The 27,132-nt window shown below is 52.6% G+C and overlaps 1 protein-coding gene across 2 annotated transcripts in view; it reads right to left on the bottom strand.

The window, feature by feature from the left end:
- The window catches only part of Mob2 (MOB kinase activator 2), a 170,791-nt gene that overhangs the window by 121,318 nt on the left and 22,341 nt on the right, over positions 1-27,132 (bottom strand). The window contains exon 1 of one of the 2 annotated variants that reach the window (XM_065453306.2): positions 12,061-12,573. The exons of the other annotated variant lie outside the window; for it this stretch is intronic. Coding sequence (XP_065309378.1) covers positions 12,061-12,116 — 56 coding nt within the window. The 5' untranslated portion in view covers positions 12,117-12,573. Of the gene's footprint in view, positions 1-12,060; positions 12,574-27,132 lie in introns of those variants that run through there. 2 annotated transcript variants of the gene reach the window in all.

Genomic DNA, 27,132 nt, shown 5'->3' with positions numbered 1-27,132 from the left:
GACCCCGACTCAGCGCGTCCTATGCGCTAAAGGTTGCGCTCCAGCCGCTTCCTCCCAAACAATTGCGACGGACCGAAACCACAATTACTGATACTGCACGTAGGCGTCTCACGCCGGAGGTCTCTCGCCATGCACTTCCTGACAAGCAACTGTGCGACAGAGCCTACGTCACCGCCTGCCACACGTGTGAATCACCGTCCCCTCGTGAACTGTTTACAATATGCAATTATTCCTATGGAGGCGCTCGGAAATAGCTTATGAGCTGCACAGTGTGCGTTCAGCCGCCTTTAAAGATAAACATAATCGTATTTCCCCGTTTGTGTTACCAACCACTTTCGCCCTCTCGCAGAGGGAGTCTGTGAAACGATCGAAGCCCGTTGTCTTCCGTATGCGTAGTATCTGTGTACCTGAAGAATCGGGGCTTGTTCAGAACTTCCTCGTTCGCAATCGCGGACGAGGAAGAGGTTCCGACCACCTCACTGACCACCACGTACATAACTTGCGCGCACTCCTCACCTCGAGGAAGCGTCGACGTTGACAAGCTCGCACACAGCGACACGGTTAAGCAGCCCAAGAAAGAAAGAAAGAGGACAATCTAAAAGCAGCCAAAGGCACTGCTCTTCTCCCGGCACACGATCGCCGTACGGCCAATTTAAGTTCGCCACACGCAAAGCTCCGTCGGTCGCAGTCGACAGCAGCTTCGCGAGACAAGACGACGAGCTCGAGATACCTGCGCGTGCTTTGTCGCCGCGTATACGCCTTGCAAACACAGCCGCGTACGACCGCTGGCGTTAACGGCGTTCCCAACACACGCACACAGCCCACCGGGGCAGATTCCGAGTCACGCGGTTAAAAATACAAGCACGCGTTTGGAAAGCGCCGGCCGTCAGTCCTGACGGACGGCGACAGGTTGTCGTCGCGCGATATGCCCGCGGGAAGGGGGGGGGGGGGGGGAGGGGAGCCAGTTGGCCGAAGGACGCCCGCCAGCCTCGAGAGAGACGGCGGCTGCCAAGATATAAAACGCGCAGCGAGGAGGCGCCGCATACGTCGTCGTCGTCGTCTCCGGAATAACGGGGCCCGGGCGGGCCGATACGCTATATAAAGAAAGGAACACCCTCTCCCCGCCCGCCTTTCCATACGCGCGCGGCAAATTATAGGACACCACCGTCGCGACGCGGGCGCGCGGTATACCACCACGACCCCCCCCCCCCCCCCCCCCACACACACACCTCGGCATCCACCGACCTTCGGCTCCTCTCGCACGCGTTACCGACGGTTCTGATGCGCCGTTTACTTACTCGCAATTCTTTCTCTCCCTTCCGAGACGCATCAGATAGGCGTGCGTTCCGTTTCCTTTGGCCTCGCCCATCCGCCTTCATATATATATACATATATATATCCGCCTTTATATATATATATACCCGGCGGCATAATCGACGCGATCGCTCTCAACGCTTTTGTCTCTCCGATCTGTTATACGACACATACGCGAGCACTGTTCGTATGCAAGCACACAAGGGAAAGCGACGATACGACCGAAAATACTAAGGGAACGGGGGGGGGGGGGAGGGGGGGGAGGTAGAGACTGTTCGGTTCGACCGGCGGAAGGCAACGGAGAGTTCCCGCCGGCCCTTGGCCGCGTTCCCGACGGTATAACAAATTAGGCGACGGCGATATACACGGACGGTGCCATCTACACAGGCTGCAGGGGAAAGGAAGGCCGCGCGTCGCACCTGCCAACTCTAACGGAGTTCTTATCCCTGCCTTGTACGCAGCGCTGAGGTCACCGACAAAGACAGCGACGCCGCAAACTCGCCGCAAAGCGGCGAAGACACGCAGACATGCTGTTGCGTGTAGAGTCCGCTGGGCGAGTTTTCTGGAACCGCAGACGCAAGCGCGGTGGCACACCTGTCCTTGTAACGAAACTAGGAAGTTTCAATCGGCGCAAGTGAGGTGTGAAGTAAAGTCTATATTCGCTACTGATGGCAGAAGAAGATGCTTTCACAAATTCGTGCTCGAAGCAACGCCCAGTGCAACGCCTCAGTGCGGCAGCGAAAGCCGCATTGTCAATGCACTCGAGAATTGCGTGCAACCTGAAGATAACGGGAGAAGCGCGCTGGAACACGGCGAAATGCTGGCGTCTTAAGAGCAAACAGGTGAAACGGGCCAACGACGTGTATTCTAGGAAGCTTGTCATCACATGAGCCCACGCAATGTGCACCCGGCGGTGCATCCAAATCACCACCTGCGCCGAAAAAAAAAAAAAACACCCAACAACGACACGACGGTGTGGACAACGGACTGCACAGCCTTAGATGATACGAACATGCACACGGTGCGATCACATCAGAAAGCTGTAGCTTCATGGCAGCTTTGTTACGGCGACGGAGTCGCACATACTGCAGCATTAGCAAGGAGAGGGAACCCAGATGAGAAACGCATCTCAATTTTAACGTGAACTCGCTTCATCTCGTTGTGAACGTTTGCCCCCACCCCTCGTGCGAATTTCGACCGGTATCCTTGTTCTGCACTAGTTACCCGGGCGGCCGGATACAGAGCAGAAATTGAAAGCGCCGCGAACGGGCACATGGCCCAATCTCTTTCCCCCGATTGCAGCCTCGTTCGAGGGTCTTTTACCGAGCCAGGTTATAAACCAGCCGTCCACGCGGTCGGAAGATGCGCAGCTGGGGCTGCACCCCCCAAGCGCCGACTGCCTCGGTTCCGCGGACAGCGGCTCACCGGAAGAAACCGCGCCGTGCGACAGCCGCAATAAAAGACCGTAAAACGATAAAAGGCTACAACAAGTGAGGCCGCGGCACCGCACGACCGCGGGCAGCGTTTGCGGCAAGGTACCTACAAAGGTGCCGAGAACGAAAAAAAAAAAAAAGAAAGCCTGCGAGCCGGCGGCACGGAGAAAGGAAGAAGACAATCGACTGGCGGAAAACGAAAGCCTTGCAATCGCTCATCGCCGGCGCGGCGGAGGAGGCCCGCAGTGCGACCTCCGCACCGGAGCATGCAGCGGGGCGAGAGAAAAAGCGCAATTCAGCGCGCCGCCACGTCGAAGCCCCGGGAAGAGAGCAAAGATAAGCGAAAAGGGCGCGCGTCGTGGTCAAGCGAGCGCGCGCGGGAGGGCATCTCTCGCGCGCAACGCGTCGCCCCATCGTAAATCACGCACCTCGCGCGCGCCCGAACGTCACACGCGCACGCAGCGCCTCGTTCTGCGGCCTGGTGTTGCGGACGCACAGTCCCGCCAACTCGCCGGGCACTCCGTGCAACTTTGCGCACGATGTATAATATGTACACTACGGTACAAAGCGTGCTGTGTTAGAGCCACTCGCCCCTTCGATACCAGCCTGCGCTTGTGTAGACAAACTGCGTTCCTAGCTACGAGCGCGGTTAGGCGAGCGCGCTTGCGTGTTTGTCGTAAAGAGCGAGCTGTGATCCCCGCATTGGATCTTTCAGCAGTATAGGGGGTAGGGTTCATCACCCACGTATCTTTTATTATTATTATTATTATTATTATTATTATTATTATTATTATTATTATTATTATTATTATTCCGCTCCCTTAGCCGGCTTTCGCCTACACCCATTTCTTCTCCTGCACGTGAAAGTAGTCGAGGCTGGTGGTCGCAACCTAACTGAAAGCACTACGATAGCTTTCTCCGCAGAGGCGACGAACGAACAATGGAAGCAACGTGCGATCCCATCACTCCGTGCATGTATACAGCGCGCGCGCGCGCATAAACACCGCGGAAGGCCATCGCAAACGAGACGGTGCGAAGTACACGAGCGAGACAAAGGGGTCACAGAAAGATGGTTACTTGGGATTGAACAACAATGGAAGAACGCATGATGCCTCGGCCTGTATAGGGCCAACGTTCCGACAAGGGGACTCTCGCCAGGCCTGACGGAGACAGCTCCACCCCCTCGATTCCGATCTGCATGCAAGGAAGAACAGCCGGCAACGTGGCCGACATCCCCGGACATAACCACGACAACTGGATTTCAACGAAACAACCACCTCACTAGCGGCGTACACACATATAGGATAAAGGTACACGCACAGATGTTGCGCAGGCGCTGCCGGCTTCTTGACAGCGGGCGCTTTTAGAAAAGCAAAGGTGTCGCGCACGAAATGTCGACTCCCGACAGATCTCTCGGAAAGCCGTGTGCGAGGCTGCGTCGACTCATTTGCACGTGCGTAAGAACAGTGCTATACCCTCTTCCACGTCCCGTCCACTCTCAGTGAGAAGTACTCGCTGTGCACGTGGAAACAGTCAGATCGGCTATAGCGCTCGATATACGGGTAGTACAGGGAAAGCGAGAAGAAACCTGCGCAGTCGGACCTGCATCGCCTATATTCTGGCACGTGACTCCACAAAGTTCCGTTCGATCTCGCGACATGCGAGATTCACCTTGTCACCCCACTGGCTACTCGTGTGAAACACGTTTCAAGCGTTCAAACGTTTCAAACGTTTCGATGGGCGCAAGCAGAGAAGCTGCGTATGCGGCAGTGCGACACCGAGAAATCAGACACGCGGCGTGCGCACACTCTCTCTTCTTCTTATCTCCATGCAGGGGGCACGGTCGAGTGATCCAAGCCTCGCGAAGCGCCGCAGCGGACGGCGGGACGAACTCGCCGCGCCGCTCCACACACCGCGACGCCTCGTGCGGCACATCACCAGGTCAGCGTGCATCTGTGTCAGCACAGCCGTCGAGGGGTCGCGCGGACCCGGCAGAGAGAGAGAGAGAGAGGTCGAACGGAGCGCAATCAATTCGAGGCCGAAGTCCGGGAAGAAGGCCGGGGGGACGACCCAGGCTCGAGGGTGCGTGCGCGCCCAAGCAAGCCCCCGCTCCAAACACGAGGGAGCTGCCGCCGCCCATATGGGACGACGGTATACGCGGGAAGACGGCGTCGTGGGCTCCTTCGTGCACACCACCATCTCGCAGCAGCAGCAAGCCACCCTCGGGGCAGCTGCCGGGCGCACTTGGCTGCGCAGCTGGGTCGACGGGGCACATTTGCATGCGCGCTTGCCGCCGTGACGGTGCGACGGCAGCGAGAAATGGGGGGGGGGGGGGGAGGGGGGGTACGTCCGCGCCCCGACCTGCCGCACCCACGGCGCACTCTCGCACGATGTCGGGCCGTCGCCTCCACCGCGTCGGGTCAGCCTCGCAGGCCCGACGACGTCTGGAGAGCAGTGGTGGCGAGGCGAGACGCGGCGGGCTGTGAACAATGACCGGGGACACGGCGCCGCGCGCCCGCGGTTGCGTCGTGACGGGCGGAACCGCACTTTCGCGACGCGACGCGCATGTGAGAACGCAAGTTGCGTTTGAAACGCCGCGTGCGTCATGCTCTCGTCAGGGCTGCGTCAGAAGGTAGCACGTACATCCGCTGCTGACACGGGAAGGCCTCGGCTCGAAACACGGGTCGACAGGGATAGAACGCGGCAAGTGATAAATCTGGTGGCGTATATATAGGTTCGAATCAACAGAAAGGGGAGGGGGGGGGGGGGGGGGCAAGCAGCACAACTGCAGCAGCGAAGGCCGGCCATACGTAAAATCGCTACCGCGAGGCCGTTGCCCGGTGGATGGGCATGAGTAATACCACTTGCGCGGATGTCTGCGGAACCGCTGCGAATACCTCAACCAAGAACCGTGCGAGGGCGCATCGCTGAAACTCAACTGCGCGGATGTAACTACGCCTACGCAGTGTAGTATACGTAAACACGTTCCTTTTCAAATACATGGCGGCAACAACGCTCTAGAAGGTATCACGCCCCGAAAAAAAAGGAAACCTAGCCCCGAGTCAGCGCCAGCTGCGCTTCTCTCATTTGGCTCCCAGCTGTCTGTAGCACCGTATGGCGCATGACCTTAAGCCGTTCCATCAATGCAAAAAAAAAAAAAAGAAGGGTCGCCACGCAACGCTCCTGACGGCCCACAGACATCGCGGACGGGTCCCCATTGTGTCTCGGTCTTCACACCGCGCCTTTAATTCCCCTCGCAAATCGATACTCTCGCCGTCTATACGAAGCCTGCGACGTATCTACGCGTATATCCACCACGGGCACCGTCAATACCACGCTCGTCAAACGCGGCGAACAATAACATATACCGAGAAGCACACTATGCCGAAAGAGGGAACAGGGGCCTCGCTCGGAGAAAGCAGCCGGCACAAAAAAAAAGAACAAGAGAAAAGTAAACGAGTGCGCGCCGCAGCAGAATCGATGTTCGTTGGTCTCCTCCTGGGTTAATCGATTCCGAAGTGGGCCGGGCCGCGGGCGCAGAGACGCACGTCCGTCTTCGGGGAAGAAAAGGCGCCCCCCCCCCCCACCCCCCACGTAAAGCCGCCGACAGCCACCACTCCCGATATTATTAGGCGGGGACCCGGGGCTTTGGTACTACTGCACATCCACACACGAACTGCATGTAGTGTAATATATGATACTAATAACAATAATAAGAAGAAAGGCTGATTCCTGCCTTTCACTTCGAACCTCACTCTTTCGATGAGCGTGTGTGGGGGACCGCGGGCCGAAACCCGTTCGTCGTCGATTATGATGTTGCTGTTGTTGTTTATGCCACTTCAGCCTTTAGAACGGGCGGACGATAGTGCTGCGCCCCAGCCGTGCTGACGCTAATTAGAACGCTAAAGTAACAGTTGGAACAAAGAAAACAAACGTACAGCGGCCGCAGGAGAGCCCCACGTAGTGTGCGCGGTTGCAGGCGATCCCGTATCGCGGAACTGTGGCCGAACGGGTACCGGCACCGCCCCCCTCCCTCAATTCCACCCTGCATGCAGTCGCCGAAATTAGGCGAAAGCAAAACCGCGAGCGCGAAGAAACGATGACTATATATATATATATATATATATATATATATATATATATATATATATATATATCAAGCAAGCAAGGACGAGTCCCTGCTTCTGTTAACCCGCATTCCCTTCCATTTCAATCGAGCACGTTCGAAATGAGAAAGTCACTGCCCTCTGCTATGGAAGAAATAAATAAATAGATAAATAAAACGGGGACGAGCGGAGGACGCGACGAAATGGGCAACCAATGACAGTCGCCTGCTCCCTCACGCACAATTACGCCGCTAAGGAAAAACAAAATGGAACGACTATATATATATATATATATATATATATATATATATGCGAGCAGATTGCGCCGCTAGATACAGAAAGTGAGAGAGGCACAAAGGAGAGATACAACAGTCGTTCTTCTTCTGCCTGTGTCCCGTTAACCAGACTCCGTTCGATTATTCCGTTGCACTCAAGAATGATGATCGAACGCCGCCGCGCATGCCCCCCTTCGCAGTAGCAGCAGCAGGGGAGCGGCTGTGCCCGCTGCGAAATGCAAATCGTGCCCCCTCCCTCTTCGACGTGTACGTGGGCGTGTCCAGCACGCGGGCCCCCAGCTCGGATAGGTTATTATTATTGTCTACTCGTCCGTTGCTGCTGCCCGAGATTTGACGGGAGCGAAGAAGGAGCCGGAGGTTGCCCCAGATAAGCCGGCAGCGTCGGTATAGGCCACTTATATGCGGCACTGGCCGAGAGAGGTCGCCTGGCGTACATCGTTCCCCCTCGCGTATACAACACCCGTATGGATTTGCGTCCACCTTCCAGAAGGCGCCGAGCTAGGTTCGAAACAGATGGATGCATTTAACTGGTCAGCGGTCGAGACCATGCAAGCGGCGTTTAGAGTACTGTAGGAAGAAAAGCAGGGAAGATAGGACTGGTGCCGTTTACATGTACGGCTTACAATATACAGACAGACGTTTTAATGGAGACAGAAAAGTTCAAAGAGATACAGGCCAAAATGCTAGACTGCAATATGCGTATATAATAGCAGATTAGTGCAAGCAGGTTATAGGTGACTGTTTGTGGGTGCCTCGTTTCGGGGGGAATTAATGCCAATAGACATCATAATCATCATCATAAGCAGAGAAGCCACAGCCGGTACAGAAAGAAAATTTCGCCCAGCCTTCCATCCCTTTCTTAGCTGACGGCCTGAAACTGCAGAAGGCACGCGCAACCTCGTGCAAGAAGGATGCGCGCATATTTCTTCCGAGACCCACAAAATGCGCTGTAAGCGCTTATTGGCTGAACATCACTCAGTAAGGAAAAAAGCATGTACGACTCCTGTGTTTCAGAATCAAGGCGGTTGATCGCGGAATAAGCTGCAGACATCCGGCGAAAAATAATACGGACCTAGCTGACGACATTTCGAGCACAGAATATAACTCGTGCAGCCCGAACAAACAAATGCCGACACATGTGACTTCTTCGACATGTCGTGCCGGACTGCTCGAAAGTGTTCACTATACTTACAGCGAGAAAGTAAGTAAACTTAGCCGAGTTTTTAGGCACCATAGGACAATTTCGCCCTTTCGGAGAGTCTTGGCGACTGTTTTTTAGCGCCACTTCTGGTGACGCAAACAGCCAGTAGTAAGTTGCCCCGGTGAAATTCCTCGAGGAACTTCTGGCTGAGCTCAATGCTTCGCCCACACAGTTTGTCCCGAGGAAGACAACACACGTCTGCATTTGTCGCTAGTAGTTCCGAAGACACACCGAAAAACTTGTCAGTGTGCCATTAAGTCAGAGCTGCTTTTCTTGGCAAAGCCCAATACTGCAACCTGATACCATTCTAGTCGTGCTGCGTTTCTTCCTTCCTACGGGTGACATGCTAGGTCGCCAAGAGACGATTCAAAGCCACATTAAAAAAAAAGAGAAAACAGACATTACTGTCCGAAACACGGCGTACTTTAAATTGGCTGAATATAGCGCACGCTTGGGGCAGTCCTAAGAAATTCTGGGACGACAAAATGGAAGCGACTTCCCCCAAGGCTTCCAACGATGATGCAATAGTTTCATTACAAATTGACACGGGGGAGTCGGTATAGGAGACTGAACGCTTCGGAGTTAAGAAGGAACGCTGCGTGTCCTCCCCTACCGCCACACGTTTAGAAAAGCAACATCTGGAGGGCGCAGTCGCGGAACGCAGACGTATCGATCGCCATTCTCATTCTCGTGGGAGTGACTCATCATGGTCGGCATCACGTAGAAGCGACTCAACTGCAAAGTCTCCACGCACGTAATCGAAATAATGCGACGGAGACTGAAAATGAATGACCGCGACCGGCGACATTTTACGATTGTCAAGCAAATTGCAAAGCGCGTCTGGGAGGGGGGGGGGGGGGGGAGGCTAAAAAAATGCGACGCGTACATATATGCCTGCAATTAGAAACTTGCGAATAGAGACGCGCGTCCTAAGAGAAACGTCTTCCACCGACTTTACGAGCGCAACCAGGTTCAATGGGCCAATTAACCGCCAGAACGGCCTCCCCCATTTCACAAAGCAGATACTTGCGCTTACAGCGCAACGACCCCTAAAAACAGCTGGCGATTTCCTTTGATTATACCACGGCTACAACCACACACGGACATTCCAATAATAAGACAAATATTCTTAAGCACTGCGGCACGACCGCGATAGATTTCACCCAGTGAGCGTAAGCGCAGAACGAAGACACGCGAGCCCATAGGTGCCGCCTATTCCAAGAAGGGAGGAATCAAAGAAAGAATATGGCTTAAGTGCACTTGCTGATAAGCCTAATTGGTCGGTTTATTTTCTTGGAAATACGTGAACGTGCTACACAACGAACTTCGGTGAGACGAAGCAGACGGGAAGTGCGGCCGTCTACCTCGCACTCGACGGTATTCCTAGGAAAAGGGGACGAATCCGCTGGCGCCCGCATCACAAACGCGTAACGGCGAGCGTGTTCCTCTGGGGGGGGATCAAAACGGCCGAAGAAGAACGTGTAACACGGCAGAACAGGGCTCTCGAGACGGCCGGTTACGGCGTTTCGCAAGACTTGAGCAACACAATAAAAAAGAATAAAGTAAAAAAAATGGAGAGGGAAACGTCCTCCGACTGTTTCTGGACGTGGCGCGGTGACGGCGGCTCCAGCAACATTACAGGCCAAAAAAAAAAAAAAAACCTTGCCGCCGCACCGTCACGACTCTCGCGCGGCAGAAAGTTATAGCGCAGCTGGCGCTCACGCAGATTCGCGTTGGCACAATACACACACACACACACCCGACGCCGCGACTGACCGCGGTGCCACGAAGAGAAAATGCGGCGCCGTGCAGCAAGAGAGGAACGAGGTCAGGTCTCCTAGCAACGACGCGAGCCGATGTTCCAATTCGCCTGCAAACAGTTCGATCATGACGCGCACACACGCTCTCACGTCCTTGATGATGACCACTCCTTCTCGGGCGAATTGAAGCGAGCGACCCTGTGACCGCGGAGGGTCTGGGCACAGTAGCAGCAGACAACGACGAGCAGACGACGAGGGCTGGGTGCGAATCACGCTGGATATGGGACACACGGATCAGTCATACGAAACTTTCTATGACTCGACCTTCGAGAATGTGATGACAACGCCACCCGCATAGCAAGGACTGTACGCCGGTAGTGTGGGAAATGTAACAGCACCAAAGAAGCTGTAAAGAAGGTGAAGGAAGGTGCGAGAGCGGGTTCTGACAGCAGACGACGCGCAAAACTCGCTCCACGAGGTCGTCTGCTAGTGCTGTGACTTCATCATCTGCCACATTTGTGTAGCTCTGTGACTCCGGAGTACTTTTGTACTCCGGAGTCAGTGTCTGATTGGCAATCTATCAATGATTACAACGAACTCTGTATACGGAGAAGTCTTCCTTGATAGATGACTACCGATAACGCACCACTTTTGTGTAAGCTAGGACAGCTGAATCACGGAAGTGAACTACGTTTCCGCGTGGTGTGCGTGACGTGCATTATACGAGGGCGAATCGGAAAGTCTTTGCTACTATTTTCGTTTAGCCAAATTACGGCTGTAAATGCGAAGCCTACATATCCATTCCCAGCGAAAGACCTTTCTTCGACCGGCCCGGCCTTATCTGCCAATAGCTCCGCGGCACGGCGCTGCAGTCAGTTGTTGGAAGATGGACGGCGGTTGTACTTCACACGTCCACGGAGTACGAGCAACTAAGTGTGATTCGTTTTCTACGGTGCAAGGGACGAATGCCCATCGAAATCCATTGGGGAAATGCAGCCGACGTGTGGGGAAAGGTATCTCGGTTTGAGAAAGTGTGAATGGTGGTGCTGCGAGTTCGCAAAAGGCCGTCAAGACTTGCATGGCAATGAGCGTTCAGGGAGGCAGCGTGCGTCGCTGACTGACCACTGCGATAGGACAAATTCAGTGCTGCAATGGGACGAATGTCTGAACCGGTGCGGCGACTCTGTTGGAAAATAGTGTAAGGTACGTAAAATAGTAGCTTATATTTGTAATTACCTTTATGTACCTTATTTTGGCTAATAAAAAAACCGGGGGCAAAAACTTTCCTATTCGCCCTCGTATATGCTACCTAAAGGCGGGGCAAGTGCAGTTCACAGGCATACGAAAGATAGCAGGAGGGCAAAGATGGAGACAGGTGTTCCAACAAAAGACGCAAGGTCACTGTGAGGCACGCATACAGGTGACGTGCAAACCTGATTAGAACGGTTTTGTCAGCCACAGAAATACCTCAACGACGTCTTCTTTGAACGACGAATACAGCACGTCAACATGCAGTACAAACGCGACCTTCTTGGCAGTAACGTTTGGCACACGTTGGTCCGACGCCGGCGTTGACAGTCTATGCAAATCCCGCGAGAGAGATTCAGACACATGCTCTTCCAACACAGATCGCGCACAAATGCAACCTCTATATAGACAGTTGAGGAGCACCACTTGCGGCACTTAACGACGATGACGCGCGGCATAACGCGACATTTTGAAGATCGCAAACCGACGACGCAGCTGGCGTCTTGGCGCGGTCGTAATCGGCCACGCTTGAAAAGACGGCGCAGCGGGAGCGGCTAAGGTTCTGTCACGCGCACGACGCAAGCATATGCTAATCGCAGCTGTAGCGGGATAGCACAACTGGGGCATCGGCACGCGACCAACTTTGCCCACAGCGATGTGCTGGTGACCCGCAGTCGCCAAAATACAAAAGCGTCGACTCACCAGACAAAGTTGAGCATGAACATCCCGCGGTACTTGGCTCGGGCCACCGCGCACATAAGGCGACGAAAAATCCGCTGCGTCTTGACGCCTACATGCTGGGCCGCAGCGCTGTCTACGTAGCCGCGGTCCAGGTAGCAGCAGTCACGGTTAGGACACGACGCGCCGACCGCCAGCGTCGAAGCGCGAGGCACTTTGGGGGAGATCGCAGAAGGCCGCTGACACGTAGTGGCATCATGCGGTCGCGGGGACAGTGGAGTGCGCCTATCTGCCTCGCGCGCCGGTGAGACGCATGTCGACGACGCGGCAACAATCACCCGCACCACAACGAAGAGCAGCACCGCAAGGGTACGAGGAGCACATACACACACGGCAACGCAACGCCGGTCGTACGCTACGCAACAACGCAGCTGCGACGACAAAAGAAATCCCAAGATCCACGCCGGGGCGGGACGCACGGCCTGCACGGCGACTGCTACGGGACCACTGCGCGAGCAACCGCTGGAGCAGACGACGAGCGCCACAAGAGCAGACGAGCGGTTATGACGTCATGGACATCAGGTGATGCGCCGCGAGCAGACGACGGCGGTCGGCACAGGCAGGCTCTGGCGCCCAGCAGCCCTCGTGTGGCGAAGTGGAGAACTGTGAGGCACTGGTTCCGTGTCCTCGGAGAGGGGCGACCGCGTTGTCGATCCCGGAATCCGTGTATGTTGCCAAGCCGTCGCACGCAACGTGGCCTTCCGCCAGCTTTTACGAGCCGGTGAACTGACCAATTCGTAACTACGATGAGTGCTTAATTAATGTACATAACGAAAAGCGATCAGCTCTAACTCCGCGAGCAAAACGATCACCGCTCCTGTTTGAGGTAGGAAGTAGAAGGTAGGCTTTGCCGCACTCGCGGTCGCGCGGCAGGAAACCCAGCAACCAGTGTAACGCACAGCACAAAAGCTAAGAGGAGAAGCAGAAGCTATCATTCGCAAAAACGAGCCGCAAGCCCTTGTGAATAAAAATATATGTGGGTGTAGTAGAGAACACCGTCCAATAAAAAGCTGCCCTGTTTATGCGATAGAAAGGGGGGGGGGGGGACATTCAGTGGCGATTTAGTGGTAAATGCGAAAGAAATGCGTTAGCATTACGTCACACCTTTCGGTCCCGGAACCATTACTTAAACCGCGTTCACCACATGGCAAAGTATTGTTCGGGAGCTCACTCGACACACGTCCCTCCTCTACGAGGAGCGAAGTCAACGGGCGGTGGTCAGGAGCAGCCTACCGTCAATTGCTATATGTGCATCTACCACGTGACCGGCTACCGACACTGCACACACATACTTGTCTTTTTTTTCACTTTGACATTCCTGCTGCTGACGTATTAACATGGGCTGAACTGCGAGAACAGTAAGCATTATTAGCCAGAAGAGTTATACTTGTGTGCGATAAGTCGCAGGAAGTTGACACATAATGACGAAATCACGGCAGACTTCCAAGACACGCGTGCCGACTGCAATCTGCACCGCACCTCATTAACGACATGCCCACACCTGTTGAAAAATTCCGTTGCTTATTCATACCACGTGTAACTGAAGAAGCGCGTGCACTCGAAGTAATAAAGCGCAGTTTACTACCGGGGCGAAAATTTCCTTTCGGTAAATATCTGCCAGCAATGAAGAGAGTATAACCCAGTTAGCCTAATTTAGCCTACACCACTCAATCTGCCGATGAGTTTGCAAGTTGTATACACATGGAACGAATTTCCAGAACGACGACAGTTTGGAGACGTGCGCCATCAAACTTGCCGTAAAAATGCACCGTTGTTCCAGGTACGCTTTTAAAACATAACGCTCTTTCATACACTGAATCACAAAAGTAGCTGGAACGCCCATGTATTTCATCCTACACTTTGGGACACATCTACAAAGTGGCAACATTCTAGAAATTAATTTCAAGTGGATGTCTTGCAAGCTCACCGGCTACAATTCGTAAATTACAATGTGTGCCGTAAAGTAATCAAGCAAGAAATTAATTAGTGATTGTTTTGTTAATTAGATGAATATGTTATGAATTATTGTATTAGTGCTGTCCGCCTCTTCGAATAATCCAGGTCCAGGGCAAGGATTTTGTTATTTGCCACAGGCGACTTTTAAAAATTTCATATAACTTAAAAATTGTCGCCTTGTATCACGACCCAAACCTTCTAAACTTATAGGGAAAAAGAAATCCCGGCATCACGCCCAAAATAATGCACTGTAATAGGTGGTGTCAAAATTCACGATTTATAAGGTGGCCCCTTCTGTATTTAAAACACAGGTATCAAAGGCTGTGCTTTTGTTCGTTGAAGGCGCCGGAGTTGATTCTGAGAGCCAGAAACACGTCACAGACGTCGGGTTTAGGACACGCCACCCATACATAGGTGGTGCTGGGCCTGCTCAGTGCAGGCCCAGTTTGGTCAGCCGTGCGCCGGGCCCAACACTCTGTGCAGCGACCGTCAACGGGCTCGTTTCCTTCTCTCCCTTTGTTCTTTTTTCCCTCTTTCGGGTCAGGACGTGCTAGTTTCCACGACACCCCCACACCCCCTGCAAAGGCTGGCCACCGTTACATCATCATTTGGACACCACCTACAAACCAGTTGCGGTTTCGGCACCTAAGAAGTGGTTGCGTCATGACGTCATAATACACCAGTTCACTCCACAGACGGCGTTTACGATGTGTTTCTGGCTCCCGAATCGCTTCCGGCACATGTAGCCCCAAAAGCATAGCCTTCGATATGGGTCAATTGCTGTTGTCCACGAAGAGTGGTCACTCGGCGGTAGATTTGGGCCTAACCGATTGCTGCGATCGCTGCCGCTGTCACACACGCGAGCGTAGCCAGAACAGATGTGCGCAGCATTTTTATTTTATTTACGAACAACACCAACGCACACAGCCTTCGTCCTAAACGACGTTCAGCATTAAACTGCGTTTTACAAAGCAACAGCCGGTGTTTTGCGACGGCTGAGGCAGCACTTTCCAACATGACGATGTGCTTTAGATTGTTTCACCTCAATACAAATGCGTAATACGGTGAAGCATGTTGATTGGACAAAAGCGAACTTCGTACGTAGGGTTCCAGCCAACGACGGTTGTCAGTGCGTCGTTCAGAACAGAAAAACCCAACCATAAAGAATGCTTCGCTGCGGATGACAACCTTCGCATCGTCGTTGGTTGGTCTTGCTTCTTGGGCAATAAAATTTTCGAACTGTGTTCTGTGTTATTCCCGTTCAAAAAGCGTTTATCATGGACGGGACGAGATGATACGAGTTAGTTTGAAACGTACGTCGTTCATTTCTGCAAGGAGCACTTCGACTAACGGGAATTATGTGTCCCCCAAACATAAAGCACCTGGCACAGCAACACAGTGAACACTAGTTTTCTCAATAGAAGCGCGCCTAGACACTATGAGGTCGTTCTTGCTTTGCTTATATCTGTTTTCGACTCGTGAACCTTTTCTAAATCCCGGCATGTGCTTTCCGAGACGAAGGAACAGTTCAGGCACGTCATTGACTTGCGCAAAGGTTTGACTTCACCTCGTTAACGTGCGGAGCAACAGCCGCAGTGTGTCTACACTTTCCCGCGACACCGGTGCGGCAATCGAAGGGACCAGCTTGAATTGTTCGGTCGATGTTAATATGAAAACAAGGGCCTGATGTATATGTTGCTGCAGGTAATTTCTATCACAAATTTCTGCCTTGTCACTGCGTTGACTGTGGTTTCGGGAATGCACGTACTGGTGATCTTGAAACCACCTGAAACCACCACCTCCTCGACTTCGTAGACGGGACCTGCTGTAAACATGAGCCTTCCCTTCTTGAGGTTAGCGCCGCGAAAGAACATGACCCCAGTTAGAGAAATCAAGCCGCTGTGATCACGGACAAGCTGTTCTACAACGAGCATCTCACCAACCGCGCGCGGGAGATATTCATATTGCCGCCGGAGATGGCGTCTCTCTATCCCCTCATCCCGACTAACGCCGAAGCGGCCGCGAGGTGGCGTTCTCTGATGGCCAACGGTGGCGCCATCTGGCAGTGTGCGAGGTACGCATTCCAGACGGGTGATTTGCTAACACAACCGAATAGTATTTCTATAGTCGCGCTGACACATATGAATTCTAATTACACGGGCTCTTATTTTAATAAGCACGTATAAATTCGTGCCGGTGACATCCCTCCCCTGCATCACGCACCCGTCGGAATGCGGTGCGACACGTCGGGGGCACCGGACGCGGGACCTGCTCCAACCACCCACCGAGGCTCCAAAGACGCTGAGTCATCGCGCAGCACTGCGCACTCTGCGATTCAAAATATGTCAGCGTTGACACGCCGCGAGTTACTTGTTCGGCAGGAAGTTGCCGGCAGACCCGGTCATAGTACAGCACCGCCGAGACGAGGCGAATGGAAAGGCGTTAAAAAAGAACGGTGGAACAGCGGTCTCGGAAATCCCCCGGTTAAGTGCCGGCTTCTCGTTCGACCGGAGAATGCGCACGCCTCTCTTTCGTCGATGTTTTCGGAATGCGGCACGAAGGGGGAAAAAAAAAGAACGAAAATTTTATCGCGAGCGGAGGATGCGACCCGAGGCGGACGGCCTCCGTGTTTGACTAGTCATTTCAGAACACTCCGACAACACTTCAAAGGTGACGTAAGACAGAAAAAGCTAGCTCGATTGTGGGCTCGGATGACGACAGTGATGCCCGATTAACGCTATTTCAACAGCTTATTCCAGCAACAGCAGCTTAATCAATAAAGAGCTACTAAAAAGTATCATTTTTCGAGCCGGATTAATGAATTATACTTTAACGATACAAAAAAAAAATACGTTATTCATAGGCCTGGAAAAACTCGCAAAACAACAAAGGCTGATAGTGACGCGGCCTTGGGGTTACCACAACTCACCGTGACGTCTCGAATTTTGACGGCGTTTGCGCGGGAACGATGGACTACCTTGCATTTTAAGGAGGAGAAATAGACGGAAAGACAGGAAGGTTAGATTGCATTCTAAAGGAGCCAAAGAGCGAACTATATATATGGACGCAGGCAAGTTGCGAGAGCTTTTACTGCGCCACCAAGCGCCCACAACACTAAAAGGATGCTTGGAAAACCGTGACGTCACACTAACTTACCGGCGTTTGGCTATCGACCTGGAATGTGAAAAAAACTTAAATTTCCGACATCGATTCCTATTTTAATAATCAGACTACTACGGTGAAATTACCGAAGGTAGAAAAGAAGATATATCAATCTGAACTGATCTGCGCTTCTCTTTGAAGGGCAACCCCGGCGTCTTTTTTTTTTTTTAACCATATTACCATATCATCGTTTTCAAATGGCATTGACAGTCCGCCGAAACAGAAACGGGTAGCTGCTTCGTGCGACGACTACGGTGAGTCGATGACGTCAGAGCCTACGCAACCGGAATGTAAACACGCGGAACGTGTGGTAAACACGCCATGCACGTCGTGTTAACGCCCAAAAAAAAAAAAACGCGAAGCTGACCATGTCTTCTGACGACACCGGGAGCTTATCTAGCACGTCGCTGTTTGACCGCTGCCCCTCGTGGTTACGGTGGCTGGCTGTGCTTCGGACGAAGTACACTAGCTCTGTCGGCACACCATCATCCTTCAAGCGCCTAGGGTAGTTTGTTTTTGCGAGCCCTCAAGCTTCTATCAAGTACACGCAGCGTTTCATAGCCCCCCGGAGTGAAGTGGGCACTGCTGTTATGCCTGCAACAAGTGACAAACTCGCCCATTAACTCGTTTTACTGAAGAACATGCACAAACGTTTTATACTTGGAGGCCAGTCGGCGCGCCGAACAGAACAAAGCCACTTCTCGGGAAGAGTGTTGCTGGAGGGAAACCTGCGATAACAGCCACCCTTCGTCTTCGCTGCGCTATTCTTGCAACCCTCAGCGCACCAGCTTCCACCCAGCTTTACAGCGCGCGCCTATGATGCCTGAAAAGCAAAGAACAGTGCTTGCAGCGACGGGCGTCTGTCCCAACGATTATTGTTAGCCCTCGTCTGGTAGGAGAAGGAGCGCGATTCATCGTCTGCTGGGCGAGGCAGCAGGCCGGGTTAGGCTCTGGCGTCAAAACCACAGGGTGGCCACAGAAAGTTATACATTCGCGGGCGTGAGTCGGGAAAGCGCAACCCATCGTTAAGATACGTCTTCAGGAAAACTAACTTACTTGCAGTCGTAATCTTCTGCCACAGATAATCAGAGTGCCAAAGAGAACATAAGTTCAAAATTTTACCTCGAAAGATCGCCGGAGTTGCCTTTTAATGTCCGCTCGAACCTGTCTTTCACGACATTCGTAGCACCGCCAGAGCACCCCCACGCAAGTATCAGTCGAATGCTCCAAGAGTGAAGCGACGAGAGCTTCTTACAATATTGCCTACGTTTGTAACTCCGGACTAGCATCATTCTCGGAGAGCCACGACACCCTTAAGGCGCGCCTGCAGCTATAGCACCGTTCCGTCTGCCACAGCAGTCATTTCATACAGTAAAACAGCACGTAAAGAGTCGTTTTTAATGCGTTAGCATTATGAGTGTCAATGTGGAAAGTGCAGGAAACCGGCCCGACAGGCAACTAGCATAGACGGTGGCGCCTGATTTTCCTCAGGGTAAATACACTGCGAGAAACTCTGCATAGCACGCACATGGCCTCCGAAACCTGGCAACGCACGCGTCAGAGGCCATAGCACGCAGTTTAACCCGATACTACGACACATGGACCCTAACCTACACTACGGCAGCAGGAGACCAAGGGCGCAGTACATGGGGAAAAAAAACATTCAGGTTCCATACCACGGCCCATTTCACGGACGCCGCCGTGTATGGGACGAAGCACAAGGGCGCAGTGGCAGCGGTATGCGACCGCCGAGGTCACATTACCTCCGTTGCATCGACCCGCCCCTGCACGATCACGGAAGCCGAAGAGCTGGCCATCGTGCTAGCCCTCCGCCACGAACCACTGACGATCCTTACGGATTCCCAGCAGGCCTGCCGCAACTTCCTACAGGGAAGAATCGGAAGACCTGCGGTATAAGTATAGCTCAAATATTCAAGGAGGTCCCTGAGGGCATCACCACCAAAACCACCATATGGATACCGGGACACACTGGCATCACGGACAACCTGCAGGCCGACAGTGCTGCTCGAGGATTCGTGCATAACTGAGCACTCATCACCCCGGCTGCAGAAGACCCGGACCCTGTCGATCTCGAGTATTCAGCCATCATGAACTACCACAGAGGGCGTCGCTTGCGATATCCACCACCCCATGGAAAGACAGAGGATTCCGCTGCCTGGCGTAGGCTCCAGACAAGCGCTTACACGAGCCTACACATATTACATCGCGTGCACCCCACAACATACAGGGACGTGCACCCCACAGCACAATGCCCGTTGTGCGGGGCCGCACCAACCCTATACCACATTACGTGGGAGTGCACGTTACACAACATAGTACACCCCGACACGACCACCACGAGGGAGCGATGGGAGGCACTGCTGTCCAGCTCGGCCCTCGGAGACCAGCTCAAGTGAAGAGGCCTAGACTAGGGGCTCCGACCATTAGCGATTATTCTGAATAGTCTTTTAATACAGTTCACCTAACCTACCCGTAGCGCCCACCTCTATCTGCATGCTGAGAGGAGGACTGTGTATACGGTCGAGCACAGTTGGTCTGGCCTTCTGACGGTTAAGCGCGAAATGCCGGCGACAGACACAAGCACAAAACAGACAAGAACGACGGCTATACAACCAACGCCCACCGATACGCTTGCACTTGTAGCACGCATATGTGCGTCCCGTCAAATCATCTCGCCACTGCGCAACAATAACTGCGACATAACAAAAAAAAAAAAAGAATTCCCGCATGTCAAAGAGCGTGGCATTCAATCGGGGGATTTGGTACTGCGCGTGCAGACCGTCTGTTGACAGAAAAGATCCGAGTCGCGTATATACTCGACCATATATTATGTGCAAGCTCGTACGCGCATGGACTCGCTCGCTGATACAGATTTGCATACGCACATATTTGCAGAAAAGAACTTATTTGCTCGGTTAGGCAGTGAGGAAACTTAGCGTTTATTTTTTTCCCCTCTGTTTCATTTGGAAAGGCGTAAGGAAAAAGGGAAGGGGTGGGGGGTGACTGCAATTCGAACGCTGTTGTGGGAAGGCGTGCTTGTACAGCTTACGCGGTGTCCCACTCATCGGCCCGGCGGCGTACTACATATACACTTCCCAACGCGGCGAGCGCGAGTCAAGCAGCGGGCACTCGAGAACGACGTGCTTCAAAACGGGGAACCTACAATCGCGTGTTCTGCGCGGCCACGGGAGCATAATATGCGCGGTGCCGACAGCAGCCTGGCGATAAGGACGCGGAAGCCGAACAGAACACGGACGCAGGGAGTGGGGGAGAGCGCAGCTGCAGGATCGAGGAGTGCGCAAACATCATGCGTAACAGTCCCCGCAGCGGCAGACAGAGAGAGGGAACGGCGGGGACGGAAGGGGGTGCCGCGCAATCGGGGGAGCCCTAATCTCGAGAGCATCCGCCGCACGGGGGCCGCGACAGATGCGGCCTCCGTTATCACCGCTCCTTATCCGCCGGTCGAGTCGCAACAACGCAGTTGCGCGTGCGTTCGCGCCCCTGAGAAGGGGTGACCCTCGTGCAACCGCGCTTACCGAGGCAGATTACGTACGATCACGAGGGGCACGCTTATCTCCACTGGTCGCCGCGCACAGCAGGAAGAGGAGGAGAATGAGGAGGAGGAGGGATGACTCTCGAAAGGAGTGTGCGTTCCGTATCGCACTGTTACGTTATACATGCGCCGCGCGACTGGCTGCTCGAGGCACTGTGTCTGTGTATCCGCGGGCTCCTTTCACGCTCGGAAAAGCACTTTTATCTAGCACGTATCGAGCAACAGATAGCTGTATCCGGAGTCTTTTTTGTTGTTGTTCATGTCGCTCTATACAATTTTCTCATTGACACTTTTCGTCAAATTATAATATTCTAGAAGTTCAATTAATTAGTACTAATTATCTAATTAGGCGGGACGAAAAAAAAATATTTATTCTCAGTGTCTCTCCAGCAGGCCGAAGATGCCACCAGGGCCCAAGGGCTCGAGGCCGTCATTTAGGTAGAGGCCTAGGTCTCAAATCTGCTGTGCACAAATAAAGTTTATTCCTCCTCCTCCTCCTCCTCCTCCTCCTCTCAGTGTCTCCAATCGACGGCAAACAACATTACCCTGTTTCTGTCCAGCTAGGTGGCATTTGCATGTTGTTTTTTTTTTTCAAAACTGGCTAAAGATAGCCGGCACACCCTGTGTATATTGCGCGCTTGCTTATATCTATAACACGCCGCGCGATAGGAGCGCTAGTCTGCGGCCGACAACAGCTCCCCGCCGCGTGTTAGCGCGCATGCGCGTCTCACAATGACGAGCGGGCGACAGCGTGCGCCACAATTAACTCGCACGAGGCGACAAAAAAAAGAAAGAAAAAGAATCAAATACCCGAATACCCGTGTTCCCGCCCGCGACTTGCGACGGGAACGTCCCGGCCCAAAGTCCACGACGCACCCGCGGGTGAACTGCGTGCGGAAGCTCTGTTTGGCGCGTGTCAGAAAGGAAACACGCTCGGCGAGGGTCGCGTTCGACCCGCAACACACGCGTGCGAGCGTTAAAGTCATATAGTCCTTTTGTTACCGCGCGCGCCACAACCGCGCACGCACCCAATTAGCCTAAACCGCAGCTATCGGCGAGGGGGTGCGTCGCCTCTCTCCCCCTCCTCGTCGCTGCACCTCTCGGAGGACACCGACGTGGGGGTCGACAAACGGAGGGGGAAGGGGGGGGGGGGGCATCCACGGAAAACAACGAGCTTCTTTCTCTCGGTGCCGCCACCGTGCTGGCGCAATCGAGAGCACAAAGCGTGAAAGGGGAAGGGGGTGACGAAAAGGTCGTTCACCGCGCCGTACGCGGCGCTTTATCGGTCGTAAAAAAGACAGAACCGGCGAGCACGCGGCCGCATAGTGACAACGAGGCGCAAGCACGCCATCACACACCCCGCCACCCAAAATTTAGAGAGACCCATTCCTTCTCAGGTTTGAAAGAGCGGCCAGCTTCGGCCCGCTTACGTGCATATGTATAAATATGACCGATGGACCGCGACACGATCTCGTGAAGTCGCCTTTTGCGATCGACAGTGCCGTGGGACAAAATGACCCGACGAAAGTGAATTTTGACAGCCTGTTACAGAGAGGCCAAACGGCCACCTCGTAGACTCCTCCAAACTAATTTTAAAAAAATTCTTTAGTTTGAGGGAAAATATGCGCACTGTACCAATTATTCTCATGGTGGCTGAAACACCATGCTTGCCGCTTCCCGCACGGACGCCATGGCTGTCGAAATACCCGGCGCAGACGGCGAAGCAGACAATTAAATGTTTAGTATGGTTGCGATTCTGACGAATACGCCGAATAAAACAGCTTTGCGAAGACAGTATCGAGGCAGGCTACTTTGCTGTGCGAACAACATGGTGGCTGGGCAGAAGGCTTTAGAAACTCGACTGGAAGGTCGCCTGCAAGAAATGTATACACACGCTTGCCTATGCGCTTCATGTAAGTTACGTTGTGCTTCTCAGAGGTTCGCAGACTCAGAGTTACAGTGCAGATAAACGAGCTTTTCCTAGCCTTTTTTTGTCGCCGCTAGGTGGCGTCACGTCGCAGAGGCTTCTTGGGTTCAGCCCTTCGGTTCGAAAATAGCACGGGAAAAGTAAACATGTCCGCAATAGAGGTTAGTAAAAGGCGACTGGAGGTTTGGTGGCAGAAAAGTAGGGAGACCACAAACAACGGAGGCGAACGAGAACACATTTCCCCACAGTGGTTCACAAAGTTTGATGCTGAGAATTCTGTGACTTTGAAACACACCGTTCCGTTTCAAAGTGATCATCATCATCATCATCATCATCATCATCATCATCATCATCAGCCTGGTTACGCCCACTGCAGGGCAAAGGCCTCTCCCATATTTCTCCAACAACCCCGGTCATGTACTAATTGTGGCCATGCCGTCCCTGCAAACTTCTTAATCTCATCCGCCCACCTAACTTTCTGCCGTCCCCTGCTACGCTTCCCTTCCCTTGGAATCCAGTCCGTAACCCTTAATGACCATCGGTTATCTTCCCTCCTCATTACATGTCCTGCCCATGCCCATTTCTTTTTCTTGATTTCAACTAAGATGTCATTAACTCGCGTTTGTTCCCTCACCCAATCTGCTCTTTTCTTATCCCTTAACGTTACACCTATCATTCTTCTTTCCATAGCTCGTTGCGTCGTCCTCAATTTGAGTAGAACCCTTTTCGTAAGCCTCCAGGTTTCTGCCCCGTAGGTGAGTACTGGTAAGACACAGCTATTATACACTTTTCTCTTGAGGGATAATGGCAACCTGCTGTTCATGATCTGGGAATGCCTGCCAAACGCACCCCAGCCCATTCTTATTCTTCTGATTATTTCTGTCTCATGATCCGGATCCGCAGTCACTACCTGCCCTAAGTAGATGTATTCCCTTACGACTTCCAGTGCCTCGCTGCCTATTGTAAACTGCTGTTCTCTTCCGAGACTGTTAAACATTACTTTAGTTTTCTGCAGATTAATTTTTAGACCCACTCTTCTACTTTGCCTCTCCAGGTCAGTGAGCATGCATTGCAGTTGGTCCCCTGAGTTACTAAGCAAGGCAATATCATCAGCGAATCGCAAGTTACTAAGGTATTCTCCATTAACTTTTATCCCCATTTCTTCCCAATCCAGGTCTCTGAATACCTCCTGTAAACACGCTGTGAATAGCATTGGAGAGATCGTATCTCCCTGCCTGACGCCTTTCTTTATTGGGATTTTGTTGCTTTCTTTATGGAGGACTATGGTGGCTGTGGAGCCGCTATAGATATTTTTCAGTATTTTTACATATGGCTCGTCTACACCCTGATTCCGTAATGCCTCCATGACTGCTGAGGTTTCGACAGAATCAAATGCTTTCTCGTAATCAATGAAAGCTAAATATAAGGGTTGGTTATATTCCGCACATTTCTCTATCACCTGATTGATAGTGTGAATATGATCTATTGTTGAGTAGCCTTTACGGAATCCTGCCTGGTCCTTTGCTTGACAGAAGTCTAAGGTGTTCCTGATTCTATTTGCGATTACCTTAGTAAATAGTTTGTAGGCAACGGACAGTAAGCTGATTGGTCTATAATTTTTCAAGTCTTTGGCGTCCCCTTTCTTATGGATTAGGATTATGTTAGCGTTTTTCCAAGATTCCGGTACGCTCGACGTTATGAGGCATTGCGTATACAGGGTGGCCAGTTTCTCTAGAACAATCTGCCCACCATCCTTCAACAAATCTGCTGTTACCTGATCCTCCCCAGCTGCCTTCCCCCTTTGCATATCTCCCAAGGCTTTCTTTACTTCTTCCGGCGTTACCTGTGGGATTTCGAATTCCTCTAGACTATTTTCTCTTCCATTATCGTCATGGGTGGCACTGGTACTGTACAAATCTCTATAGAACTCCTCAGCCACTTGTACTATCTCATCCATATTAGTAATGATATTGCCGGCTTTGTCTCTTAACGCATACATCTGATTCTTGCAAATTCCTAGTTTCTTCTTCACTGTTTTTAGGCATCCTCCGTTTCTGAGAGCATGTTCAATTCTATCCATATTATACTTCCTTGTGTCAGCTGTCTTACGCTTGTTGATTAACTTCGAAAGTTCTGCCAGTTCTATTCTAGCTGTAGGGTTAGAGGCTTTCATACATTGGCGTTTCTTGATCAGATCGTTCGTTTCCTGCGATAGTTTACTGGTATCCTGCCTAACGGAGTTACCACCGACTTCCATTGCACACTCCTTAATGATGTCCACAAGATTGTCGTTCATTGCTTCAACACTAGGGTCCTCTTCCTGAGTTAAAGCCGAATACCTGTTCTGTAGCTTGATCTGGAATTGCTCTATTTTCCCTCTTACCGCTAACTCATTGATCGGCTTCTTATGTACCAGTTTCTTCCGTTCCCTTCTCAGGTTTAGGCTAATTCGAGTTCTTACCATCCTGTGGTCACTGCAGCGCACCTTGCCGAACACGTCCACATCTTTTATGATGCCAGGGTTAGCGCAGAGTATGAAGTCTATTTCATTTCTAGTCTCACCGTTCAAAGTGATAGCATCCATCTATCCATCCGTCTTCCGTGCGTCTTCCAGGACTGTTCATAGCGTGTTGCGCTACCTGGGCATGAAGCTGCACGTCTCCTTAGCTGTCTGCGTTGACCGTCTCCGATGCTGGCCAGAATGGGAACACAACCTTTAGAACGCCAGAGATACCGCTATAATAATAATAATAATCCTAGAGCGCAGCTCTCAGGCGCCCGTTCCTGCGGCTAGCGTCGGCATCGGCGTAGCCGAGCGAACGGGCACAGCGAAGGACGGAAGAACGAACGCGGATCGCAGCGGAGGATGAAAGACAGGAGGAGGGAAACGGAGCAGCAGCGGGAAGCGGAACCATGAGGTTGAAAGTGGAGATGGAGGAGGAGGAGGAGCGTTTGACGAAAGCGTGCGAAGAAAACCGCAGTGCGGCGACGATGGCTACGAGATGGCGCCAGAGCAGCGCGCGTCGTCTGTCCGCGGCGGCGGCTGCTGCTGTGAATCGCGCCCACGCGTCACCCAACCGCGCGCCGACTCTCGCGAGCTCCAGATTAGCGAGGCAGTCGCGCCGCACTTCGCTCAGTTTGCAACGTGCTGCACGAGACACAGACTGTCGGCAACAGCCAATATATATATATATATATATATATATATATATATATATATATATATATATATATATATATATATATATATATATATATATATATCGCTAAATGAAAACACGTATAGAGCTGCACTCAAATTTCTCATTAGGGAGCATCGTAACAGCCGGTGAATTTTTATTCGTTGCATAATGCAATCACTCAGTTCAGCCCTTGGGCGCGGCCGGGCAGCCACCATTGACCTTTAGCGCAACCACGTGACGTGACGTCACGACAGCCGGAGGAAAAGCTGGGCCCCAACTCGCTCAATATGCAACGCATTCTTGGCTTAACCAAGCTAAGCCTGGCCATTTTTTTTTCGTGGGAAGCTCTACGTTTTACGTGAGCCGCTATACCGACCCGAGACGCCAGCGCACGCACACACAGCCCCTGCACCTGCGGGGGCGACCGAATAGTCAAACAAACCGCCAACGCAGGACCTTCCCGTCGCCGCCGGGCCGTCAGCGGCGGCGGCGTGGGACGAAGGCGACGAACGCCGATGCGCGCGGACGAGCTCGCTCGCAATGGGCGCCCAGCCCGCGCGCTTGCTTTTTGCGGTGTGTGACAGCGACACGGGTAATTGGATAACGCGAGTGTACATATGCTTGAGATGAACGTATAGCACTAAGCACATCCCGGGTAGACGCGCCTCCTTCGAGATTCATTATTACTATTATTTTCGTCTGCCACAATCCAGTATGTATTTCTGCCCCTCATACTTTTCTCAAATCTAGGAGGAAAAGGAAGGTGTGTGTGTGTGTGCGTGCGTGCGTGTGCGTGCGTGTTGAACTCCTTAAAGCTTAAATTAATTCATTTAATTATATGGTTTTGCGTGCCAAAAGCACTTTCTGATTATGAGGCACGCCGGAGTGGAGGACTCCGGAAATTTCGACCACCTGAGGTTCTTTAACGTGCACCTAAATCTTAAGTACACGGGTGTTTTCGCATTTCGCCCCCCATAGAAATGCGGCCGCCGTGGCCGGGATTCGATCCCGCGACCTTGTGCTCCGCAGCCCAACACCATGGCCACTGAGCAACCATGGCGGGCTTAAAGCCTAAAGGGCAGCTCACCAGGTCTGGCCATTTTGAGCTGACAGGTGTGTAGACGTCTTTAGCGCAAGTGTGCTTACGTACGGGCGCCGACAAAAGTGGTATACTCCACGCAGCGGGAGCCGGAGCAGCGGCACACTGCATCGCGACGCCATCTACAGGCGGCATC

Source organism: Dermacentor albipictus, chromosome 3 (genome assembly GCF_038994185.2).
Source record: "Dermacentor albipictus isolate Rhodes 1998 colony chromosome 3, USDA_Dalb.pri_finalv2, whole genome shotgun sequence".
Taxonomy (NCBI): Eukaryota; Metazoa; Arthropoda; class Arachnida; order Ixodida; family Ixodidae; genus Dermacentor; species Dermacentor albipictus.
The sequence above is the reverse complement of the archived record's forward strand: the minus strand, read 5'-3'. Positions and strand labels throughout refer to the sequence as shown.